The sequence below is a fragment of the Protopterus annectens genome, chromosome 3.part0 (assembly GCF_019279795.1).
Source record: "Protopterus annectens isolate FY-2018-M chromosome 3.part0, PAN1.0, whole genome shotgun sequence".
NCBI classification, from domain to species: Eukaryota; Metazoa; Chordata; order Ceratodontiformes; family Protopteridae; genus Protopterus; species Protopterus annectens.
This window is the reverse complement of record NC_056731.1, coordinates 1,597,827,958-1,597,840,451: the sequence shown is the minus strand read 5'-3', so window position 1 is coordinate 1,597,840,451 and position 12,494 is coordinate 1,597,827,958. Positions and strand designations below refer to the sequence as shown.

At 36.9% G+C, this 12,494-nt stretch overlaps 1 protein-coding gene across 1 annotated transcript in view; it reads right to left on the bottom strand.

The window, feature by feature from the left end:
* Nucleotides 1–12,494, bottom strand: part of MATN2 (matrilin 2) — a 658,816-nt gene that overhangs the window by 76,384 nt on the left and 569,938 nt on the right. The window contains exon 12 of the mRNA XM_044065933.1: nt 9,254–9,406. Coding sequence (XP_043921868.1) covers nt 9,254–9,406 — 153 coding nt within the window. The remainder of the gene's footprint in view (nt 1–9,253; nt 9,407–12,494) is intronic.

Sequence of the window (12,494 nt, the reverse complement as noted above, 5' to 3'; positions counted from 1 at the left end):
TAAATATACCAACTCCGAGATTGCACTACAGTGAGTAAAAGGGCAAACTCCAGATGGTGGCCAACTGCTGGTTTGCCTTAGTTAAAATTCGCTGTTTGATGAAGAGCAGCTTTATTAAATAGGTGTTCGACAAATGGCTATTCCCTGAATAGCCATTCGATGAAATGTCATAGAACCACTTAACATTAGGTTAAGAAATCAAGTTTGTGATGGTCAAAGATTGATTTAGAGACAGAATCACTATATTAAGGATGCTCCCAGAGGAAGGAACACATGAAGAGTGGACCTACAGACTTCTCGGCCGTCACTCATTTAGTTATTCATCATTTCAAAGTCTTCATTTCATACAGTCTTGCTCCTCTTTATCTTGATATCTTGAGATTATGAAGTAATATATATTCATTTTAGTAATCTAAAATATGCTATGATATAATCTGTGTAACAGGGAGTCTCATAGATATTTTAGGCTCACTGTAGGATTATATACTTTTTGGCTAGGGATTCCTGTTCTGGCCTTTTTTGCCAGATGATATATACTTGAAACAAGTTGAAAACCTTATGTAGACCAAATTATATATGAAATAAGTTTTATTCTATTTGACAGAAGTCTAAGATGTTATCGGAAGAAAGAAGGACTGCAGTAAAAAATAGCTGACAGAAAAGATGGATTAGGCTAAGAAGGAATATTATTGGCTAACAAAAAGGGTAAGACAGCAGCTACAACCGCAAAGAACACTCTACCAGCATTTGGAAACTGATTTAGCAGATGACACAAAGACATTCTATCAAGTTATAAGGCAAAGTCAAAAAGATAAAATAATTATTAGATACCATTCATAAGGGATGCTAGCAATAAGTTGCTCACCAGTCATCAAAGGCAAATAGAATGAGTATTTCCAGCAGCTTCTAGATGAAGAAAACCTCATAGAAACTGTACTGCTTCATACACAGTCTATGATGAAAGATAAAGAACCCACCATAGAAGAAGTAAGACTATCACTAAGGAAAATGAGACAAATAACAGACAAAATGGAGATGGGGAAAAAGTACAACTGGCTATTCCTACACTTGGAGAAAGCATATGACAAGGTCCTGAAAAAGTTGATTTGTTCAGTTTTGTGATGGTCTGAAGTCCTGGAAACATTGGTGGAATGATTTCAGTTCTATGTACAAGGACCTAATAACACAAACATGAACAGTTTTTATACTCACAGGGGGGTTCCCAGTGGGAGTGAGTGTGCTGTTCATAATAATAAAGGACCACATTAGCAAACATGTTGGAGAGGCCAGATCAACAGACAATGTGGCATTACATGCTGACTCTAAAGAAAAACCTAGTCTAATGATAGATAAATGGAATGCAAAACTGAAGATACATGGGATAAAACTGAGTAAAAACAAGACAGTTGTCAAGATAGCCAAATGAGGGGATCAAAAGAAGCTGAAAATTGCAATAGAAGGGAAATAGTTGAACAAGTTAAAAGCATCATGTACTTTGGAGGGATGGTTGAAGAGAACAAAAGTCTCAATGAGGACGTCAATGTTAGAATCAGAGTGGCTCTAACCAAATGGCACAGAGTATCAAACATAATTTATGACAGAAGATACCAAACCAAAGAAGATGAAGAGTGAGGTGCACAAACCAGCAATGTGACCAGTACATCTTTAGGGTAAAGACACCAGGATAATGGAGGCAGAGCAGATGATAAAAGCTAGAGGTGCTTAAGATTAAGTGCCCGAGATGGGTGGTAGGATGTACGCTATGGGACAGATGAAGAAATAATGACATCAGAATAGAAGACAAAGTAGCTCCAGCTGTTGATGGGGTTAAAGAGACCAGATTAAAGTCATTTGGGCACATGTGCAGGAAAGCAGAACATTTTATTTTTATTTTATTTTACATTTGTTTACTGGGAAGTCTGACTGGGACAGAGCCCATTTTCAGAGGAGGCCCGGGGAGAAACATTCCAGCTACATGTCTTTGGAATGTGGGAGGAAACCCACAGAAGGCACCTCAGCTGAGGATTGAACCAGAGAACCTCTTGCTGTGAGATGACAACGCTAACTGCTGCACCATTTGACAAAGATGATTTGGGTGAGATGGAAAGAAAACAATAGGAAATGAGGATGCCCAGCAAAGAGATGGATGAATGGATTATGTGAGAGAAGAACTGCAGCAGCCAGGTAAAACTGTTGAAGAAGGCAGGACAGTACTACTGAAACAAGAGAGGTGGTGACAGCTGATACAATGCCCTGACCCCATGTAGGAAAAAATTGGAGGAAAGATAATCTGTAGTTTCTGCACATCTGTAATGAGCAGCTGAACATGAAAACTTGTCACCTGGTCCTCCATGATGGCACAGTAGGAGCCAGTTACCATCAGCTTTAGTCTGACTTGATGGTCATCCAGCTCTGCTTAATGTTAGTCTGCTTTTCTGACATTTTGTCCTGGTTTAATGTGGCACCCTTATCTGCAACCCTATGTCATTCCCTGCCCAGTGCTACCACTCTCATGGGGAAATGCTGAATTTAGAGGACTAAGTGGTTGAATAAGGTAGGGTGTTATTATGGCCATTATACAGTCAAGACTGTGTCCATTTCCTTGGAACTGGTTTTTGCAATACTTCTAGTTGACTCTGGAGAGCTCTTGTTTTTGCATTTTAACAGATTGTATGATTTTTTTTAAATAAACCAGATCAAAACTCCAGACTCTGGAAATGCCAAATCTAGTTTATTTAAACCAACACAAAGCTTTTGGGTTATGATCCTCCTTCTGTGTGAACAAAACATAAAAACACAATCATTTCATTTTATAAGACATTAAAATCAAACTCATGTGACACACCACCAATCATAAAACATTTCCAATTAATCAATTAAGAAGTTAAGAACACAGTGCAGAAATTCATAAATATAGATTACTTTTAAAACATTTATCATTAAAAAATATATAAAACATTCTCTTAAAAATATATAATCAATGAATATATACGTATATATGGGTCTACTTTGAAATCTCGAAGCCCAGAAAATCGAAGTTTGAAATCCCAAGATGAAAATCATGAAACCGTGGAAATTCGAATATCGGATTTTTACTAGGCTAAGTAAACACCTGAACAAATGGAAATGAAATGCACGATGAGGTAAGTAAAGCCCACCTAGGTGGGGGGCTACACCCTGCACACCCACCAATGTAGGGTCTGTGTTCCCCACATCCCCTTACCTATATATACAAACTCCGGGATCACACTACAGTGGAGAAAAGGGCATTTTGGGCAGGTGCTTACCTTACAATGATTTTCATTTCGGGATTTTAAACATCGATTTTCTGGGCTTCAGGATTTTAAAGTAGACCCTTATCCATATATATGTATGTATGTAACTGTTATTTTAAACACATTTGTTTCATTTTCAAAACTGGGCTTAATACTAATCATAGCATTAATACCAGGTTCACAATCAGCCTGCAAGCGAACAATCCAATTATACTAATTCACTTCTAGCATATTGTTTAAATTTCCACTTCTCATATTTTTATGTATTATATGTATCACTTTAAACCTAAAGTCATGATCTAAACCACATTAAGCAATATGTCTGGCTAGCGCATTGGTGTTAATGTACCTTCATATATCAGACCAATGCTCAATAATATGGTCTTTAAGTTTCCTAGTACATTTCCCTATATAGAATGCTGGACATTTTATGCAAGTGGCCAAATATACAATGTTGACAGTATTACATGTAGCAAAACACCTAAGCCTATATTTCCTACTTATTTTTGGGTGTACAAATTCATTATCAGCTAGTATATATTTACAACAGGTATAATTATAACACAGAAATGTCCCGCATTTAATTACCATTTCCTTCCTATTATTGTAATTCATATGTTTGTATCAGAGCTGTTTCTTTAAGTTGGAGCAATTCCTATATGCAAAACTAGGTTTCTTCCCAACAATCTGTCTGAGCTCGGGCATTGCTTAAAGGATACCGCAATTTCTTGACATGATATTCTTAACGTCATATGCTCTTCTGCTATATCTAGCAGTATAACTCAGATAATTGTCTATTTTTCTGAGCTACTATCGCCACTATTATCCTTAAAATGCAGTTTAGCTAAATATTCTCTGTCATTAACAACTTCATGCATAAGATCATCCAGGAGTGCATTGTCATAACCCCTCTCCCTAAATTCCTGTAACCTGGCATTCATTTGCTCATAACATTTATCCTTGTCAGTATTAAGCCTGCTGACTCCCAGCAATTGGCTTTTAATGATGCCTCTAAAGCTGTGAGTGGCATGCATACTATCTATGTGTATACCCGTTGGCTTGCACCTCTTTCAAAAATATACTCATGCTAATATCATTGCCAATCTTTTCAGTTTTAACATCCAAGAAGTACATTTCCTCCTTGGAAAAACTGAGTTTAAATTTCAAAAAGCTGGTCATGGCATCTAAATATTTAAACTGAAACAACTCCAATTGATCCCCCTCCCATATAAGAAAACATTGTCCCCTAAATGCTTGTAAAATAATATCTTAGAATCAAATAAAGGTGGACAATTATAGATATACTTTTCTTTCCAATAATTACAGGTAATATTGGCATAAGTACTGGCAATAGACATACCCATTGCTATGCCAGATATCTGGTGGAAAACTTGGGAGTCAAAAATAAAGACATTACTTGTTAGGACACTATCCAAAACCTTGCATACAGTTTCTGTGTCTTCCCAGTTAATTCAAAATTAGCACATAAAAAATCATGAATAACATCTATACCATAACTGTTCTGGATCACCGTAAATAAGGAATTAATGTCCAATGTCATAAATATAAATTCAGTAGTTTGCTTAGGTACATGCCGTTGATGTAATTTACACAGAAGGTCGCCTGTGTCACAAATATAACTTTTCACTTTGTTAAAATATCTGGTTAGAACAGACTGCACATATAAAGATACAGGCTCTATACCCACCCACCCCCTACTAGACACGATAGGCCTCACAGTGGGTGACTCAAACACTTAAGGATTTAAGGTAGTCCATAAAGTACAGAAGTAATCAGACAACAAATGTTAAAAAAATTAAACAAGTCCAGGGAAATGTCATTAGTTAATTGTTGTTCATAAGGTGGACATATTTAATTTATGCACAAACCTAGCAATTTCTACTTTATCAATTTTCTTGAAGGTAGCGTCATCATTCAGAAAGTCATTCATAAAAGACATGCAGTCTTAGAATCCTCTCTAACCCAATTCAAAACTCATCTCAAAAAGTACTTTAAAACACACTGGTTATGCCCTTGCTCTAATCCTGACCAGTACCTTCTCTATAATATAAATGCTTTATTCAGAAATTGTTTTTTGTATTCAATCTACCCTCTTTAGTCTTTGATTGATGAATTGTATAAACTACTAGCGTAATCTTGAGGCTGTAACCTGTATGTAATAAGTATCTACTATATGTATAAGCTGCCTGCTCGATCTGTGTTGGTTACCTATATGTATTGTACCAACTTGTTTGTTTGTTTTTTCTCTGTGCTCGTTTTGGAGCTTTTCTCCCCGGGCCTCCGCTGAAAATGGACATGTATCTAATCCGACTATCCCGATCAACAAATGTAAAATAAAATCTTTCTTATCTAAAACTACTATAGCACCACCCTTATCAGCTTGTTTATGACAATGTCTATATTGTCTTGCAGTTTTACTAAAGATCCATGTTCCTCATAAGTTAAATTATAAAGTTAATTTCTTAATCTCTCTCTCTTCATAAAGTTGACAAAGTTGCTGTTCACAGACATTGAAAAAGGCAGTTACAAGACTTGATTTTTTACATGCATAAGTAACTGCTGACGAAGAATCTCTAAATATTAATTTAAATTAAGATTCCTAGTGAACATTTTTTTAAATAAACCAATGTACTTATGTTCCTGTAGTCTGACAACTGCATATATGTATGTTGGCTACTATGTTATGTTGATGACATCATAGTGCTCCACTTACCTGCACATTATCTCAACACTGACAAACTGTTAACGAATAACTTTGTATTGTGTAAGACATGCTTGCTGGGTTGGATTTCATATTAAAACCTTAAAAAACAACTCAATCCTGTTTTGTGGTAGGCAACTGGGGACAACAGAAGTCTGTCTGCTCCAAATCCACTTAGCTGGTATCACATTATTTGAGACTGTCAGGGACTTAAAATATGTTACTATTGTTCAGAATATACATTAGTGCAAACGCTGTGAACGCGACTGAAATGTAAGGATTTGAGTACCGGATGTGTTGCTACCTAACACTGAATGTGACAGATGCACTAATTATCCATTCATTCCTTTTGCTCAACCTTCTGTATGGGCTGAATAACCTCTTAAGTCTACCGGGACAGGGACACCAAAGAGATAGAAATCATCATTTGTGATGTCAGATATGACACAGGGAACAGGTACATTTCACATAACTGCACTATCCTTAGAAAGTTGAACTGGACGGGAAACTCCAACAGAGTATAGATGTTCACAGGTGTGCTCCTGTGCATTCACACAGGCTAAACATCCATGAACAATGCTGTGATCCTGTGCATTCACACAGGCTAAAGGTCAGTGAACAATGCTGTGCTCCTGTGCATTCACACAGGCTAAAGGTCAGTGAACAATGCTGCACTCCTGTGCATTTACACAGGCTAAAGGTCAGTGAACAATTCTGTGCTCCTGTGCATTCACGCAGGCTAAACACCTGTGAACAATGCTGTGCTCCTATGCATTCACAAAGGCTAAACATCTGTGAACAATGCTGTGCTCCTGTGCATTCACACAGGCTAAACATCCGTGAACAATGCTGCGCTCCTGTGCGTTCACACAGGCTAAACATCTGTGAACAATGCTGTGCTCCTGTGCATTCACACAGGCTAAATGTCTGTGAACAATGCTGTGCTCCTGTGCATTCACACAGGCTAAACATCTGTGAACAATGCTGTGCTCCTGTGCATTCTCATAGGCTGAAAAAGTAATCAGAGACCTAGGGACCCAAGTCAACAGCGACCTTTCATTTGATACCCACGTTGCCAAAGTGGTTAGAAAAACATTCTACCTTGCACACCTCCTCATGAAGGGATTCACATCCAGATCCAAGGATGTCATTGTACCCCTATATTCCTCCCTCATCAGACCCATGATTGAGTACAATGCCTCATTTGGTATGTACCTCACCCAGCATTTGCAACAGCTGGAGAGACCACAAAAGTACCTCACCAAGAGGATCAAGGGTCTCCAACATATGTCTTATTCTGCCAGACTAAAGAAACTTCAGCTCTATTCAGTATCATACCGCCTGCTCAGAGGTGATCTCTGCCTGACGTACAAGGCCATGTCCAATCAGGATCTGATGGACATGCTCCACCTCAAAAAATCCAAGTCCATCAGGACCACGAGAGCTAAAGACTTAAACCTCGGCATAAGTATGAATAGGACATGCTGGAGGGATAGATTCATAACCCAGTGGCTTCCCATGCTTTGGAACAAGATCCCAGTTCGTATTAGGCAGAGCCCCTCACTGACTCTCTTCAAGAGAAATCTTGATGAGTGGATGGGAGATCGTAAGTTTACCCCAGGGGTCACATCTGTGTCACTGCTAGACAGGGGCACAATAAACTAATTCTATTATATAATGGGGACCTTCATTGTATCACTACTAGACACAGTATTCTAAATTTATTCTGTACATTTTTGTACCATTTCATGGGGTGGCAAATGCCACATCACTATGGCTAGGCTTACAAATGCCCCAGGGCAGATAGCCTAGTACTATACTATGAAACTACTATGAAACTATGAAACAATGCTGTGCTCTTGTATGTTCACACAGGCTAAACATCCGTGAACAATGCGGTGCTCCTGTGCATTCACACAGGCTAAACATCTGTGAACAATGCTGTGCTCTTGTGCATTCTCAGAGGCTAAATGTCTTTTAACAATGCTGTGCTCCTGTGCGTTCACACAGGATAAACATCTGTGAACAATGCTGTAATCCTGTGCATTCACACAGGCTAAACATCCATGAACAATGCTGTGCTCCTGTGCATTCACACAGGCTAAACATCTGTGAACAATGCTGTGCTCTTGTGCATTCTCAGAGGCTAAATGTCTTTTAACAATGCTGTGCTCCTGTGCGTTCACACAGGATAAACATCTGTGAACAATGCTGTGCTCCTGTGCATTCACACAGGCTAAACATCCGTGAACAATGCGGTGCTCCTGTGCATTCACACAGGCTAAACATCTGTGAACAATGCTGTGCTCTTGTGCATTCTCAGAGGCTAAATGTCTTTTAACAATGCTGTGCTCCTGTGCGTTCACACAGGATAAACATCTGTGAACAATGCTGTGCTCCTGTGCATTCACACAGGCTAAACATCCGTGAACAATGCTGTGCTCCTGTGCATTCACACAGGCTAAACATCCATGAACAATGCTGTGTTCCTGTGCATTCACATGGGCTAAACGTCCGTGAACAATGCTGTGCTCCTGTGCATTCACCCAGGCTAAACATCCATGAACATTGCTGTGCTACTGTGCATTCACACAGGTTAAAGGTCCGTGAAAAATGCTGAAACCTACTGATGCTCCTAATCAGATATGATTCCTCCAGACCTCTTAAATCAAGGAACAGCCTACCGTTTACAAAACTACATACTGGATCAAGGACAAATCCTATAGTGCTTGATTCACTTCCCTTTGGAATAAACTCCTCTCTTCATGCATGACTAATTGAACATAGCCATTTCCAAAATGGTACCAAAGGTGTTTCTTAATAGACATGATCAAGTGTTCATGCAGCCTGGCATAGCCTGTATTCCCAGGCTTCTATAGTCCCTGTTAGATGCCTTATATCAGCATGTATCAGCTTCATTCACTTCATTTATCTTGCTAATCTCTGTATTCATTCTACTGGATCTTTAAAAACATGGGTGTATTCCACAACATAATGTACTCTGTGTAGAATAATCCTGTCATTATAACTTAATGATTACTTTAGGTGAAAAGGTGAAACTTAAATGGGAAGCATAAAACTCCGTATTTTTTTCTGTTAATAAGCTACTATCTATCTACTCTATCTCTGTCATCAATATATTATTGCAATTACTTTGTTTGGCTATTTTATTACACATTTAAAGATAATTCAATATGGAGTGCAGCTACCAGTCACAAAAATTAAAATAAAGTTTTACGCAAATGTTATAAATTACCTTGACAAATCCTTGTCTTCAGTTTTTCAGCAATCTCATCCATTGTACTGAAATCTTCAGCATAGTACAGGTGTTTAGCTTGTGGCTCTGAGGCGATTTCTTTCAACTCTTCTTCAATTGCCTTCCCAACTCCTACAGCATAAATAGTGATTCCTGAACCAAGGATATAAAATGTTAGTATAGTTTTCTAAAAGAAAGGACAGCATATAAAATGTTTAATGAAATGTGACTGTTTAATGGCCACGTGAATATCAGTACACACCAGAGGTGGGTTTATGTAAGTCATAAGGCATAAAGGAGTATGAAGGGTATTGGCAGAACTAAAAATGACTAAAAAGTCCCTCAAGGGGAAGTAATACCTATACCATGCATACCTGTAAGTGTCATACTGCCTTTAGAAATGGCTGTCTCTGTAGTGTGTGCACACTTAACTTAACTTAAGCCATTAATATTTGAGAATTGTGCATTTTGTGATTTAGACTGAAGCTAGTTTTACTTCCAAAGGCTGATATAATCTTTATGATAAAACTCATACTTCTGTCTGTACTTGTGATTGATATAATACTATCCAGAGAGAATATAGTAGAGTCTGGAAATACCAAGAACATTAAAACAAGAAAACCTGGTGCTGATGCTGCAACTCCATTTTTTACCATTCCACGCCTTACGAGTAATTGAGTGCTGTTTTGTTCTTTTAATTCAAGTAACATTAACAGACCACTTCATACCCCCCCAAACAAAAAACCTTAGTGGATATGAATGAAGAGACAGCAAACCCCAATACCATCCATTCAAGAGGTTTTGCCCCTATATCCCTAAATGAACATATCATCTACCAGGGTTGCATAGTCCAAGTGGGAGAGTTAAATTATTCTGATGAAATTTTCCACCGATACGTCAGGACATAATGAACTTTACTGTTACCATCTACAGGGGTGGTTATTTTGCAAGTTTTATATCAAAGTATAAAGCATTTTGGAAACAGTGGATACATGCTTACAAAACTGAGTATCTGGTAGTTTTACATTACTCCCCCAACATTTAAAGGCAGCTATTGCACTATCCCACTTGTGCAACTCCAATTTCGTTATGGTTTTCTTTGTTAAAGGATAATTTTGCAGTTCTTGGGTCCTAGTGTTATATAAAAAGTAAACAAAATCACCTTTGGCAGTGCAGCAGTTCATAAGGTAAGGTCATGTTGACAGCATGCTGAACCTTGATCTAAAAAATATTGAAAATCAGTTGAGCCTGTGAGGAAACATTTGCCAGATTAACTGCTGGTGTATAGCATTAGCAGCTATCAGAATTTGGGATTCCCCTCTCAGAACACTCATGTTAAGTGTTATGCATCTTGACTTTTGAAAGTTCAGTGCATAACTCATTCTTAAATTCAGATTTCACAATGTACAATTAACCCTCTAAGAACAAATTATGAATAACTGTGCTTTTGTTCAATATATATGTCACAGAGAAAATCTGGGTTCAGAATGATAAGTGATGGATACGTTATGGTCGTTTGTTACAAAATTCCATACAAAAATAACATATAATCACAGTTTCATCATTTTATACTGGAATGTTGATCAATAAAGACACCTCTCTTGTACAGGATAAAACATGTGCCTATATTTCCATATAGTAAGTATGACTGAACAGGTGAGAAGTGATGTTCCTTAGTAAGAGAGTAGGGCTGTATGGCAGACAGTGATTAATTATCTTGTTTGTTTCAAAATTAAAAACAGAAACCAAAAACATTGATAATCTTCTTTTATTCAAAGGAGACAGTTTCAACACTATGATAGATGATACTTAGGATTGGTCACTCCATGGCATTTCCATGATACCATTTGTTTTGTGTGGGTGATGATAAACTGCACTGGATGGACAAAGAAGAGTTTTAAAATTACACTATTAAGCTCTTAAGGCTTTGTGATTTTTTTGGTTACAAGTAGCTGATAGCTACATGCACGTGTCTCTGGTTCTCAGAGATTAGGCATATTTTACTATTTCCTAACATACTAACAGTGTCAATGGTGCAACAGGTAGTTCACTCACCTTGGGTGCAGAAGGCTGTGAGTTCTATTTCTACACCAGGTAGATGGATTGCTGACACTATACTGCAGCATAAGAGGGGTTACAGCACTCCTGAATGTGTCATCCTTCAGACAAGATGTTAAACCGAGGCCCAGTATTCCTGAGTTGGTGGTAACTCAGGTGGATGTAAAAGATCCCAGGGCACCTATTGAAGAGAGTAAGGGTCCTTTATTTAAATACAAAATGTTTACATATATATAAATATACAAATATGCTTACACATATACATAATTTCCTATACAATCATGCTAAATTTTCATCCTTATTAGACCGTCACTCCTTATTCCACAACCACCAGCTGATTTTATTTAATATTGATGCCAAAATTAATTTACAATTAAGCATAATTGCATTTATTCTTTCATTCCATATAACTCTTATAACATAAAATATTTTTTATTTATTCTTTTAACATATTCTTTACCTCTATTCTTTTAATATCCATATTTAATCATAACCTTGTATATGTTATGCACTTCTTTTATATCTTCAAAAATATTCTTTACATAGTTTTCCCCATAATGTTTTTACTATTTTACATTTCAAAAACACATGTTCTGTAGTTTCTTTGACAATGCAAACATATTCTTTCACTTTTCTATTTATATGGCATATTTTCTTTTGCTAGCAATTTTCTGTTACCAGTCTCCAAAAAAATCTTGACATTCTACTTTCTGATTATACCATTTGCTTCTTATTTTATAGCTTTAATTTTTTTTTCATCTGTTAGATTTTTTCCCATAGTTTTACATAGTAATGTTTTATCATTACATTCTTATACCATACTTTTCTTTCTTTTTATATCATCAGATTTTATTTTCCACAAAAATATTTTTTCTTGGTAACATTTTCTTTATTTATGCACTTTTTCTAGCATACCCTAAAATTTATCATTCTTATATTTATACAATGTTACTACTAATCTCTCATCTTTTTCATTTATCCACTTTAACACTTTGTACAAATTAATGAAGCAGCATATGCCACTGGGTTAATTAACCATAAACCTCCTTCTTTATTACATGCAAAACTACTCTTTTTACTGGGTTTAATCTAGAACCCCATATAAATGAAAAATTATTTGTAATAATTCCTTTTCAAATATTGTTGGCAACATAAATACACTTTCTAATTATCATATTTTTCT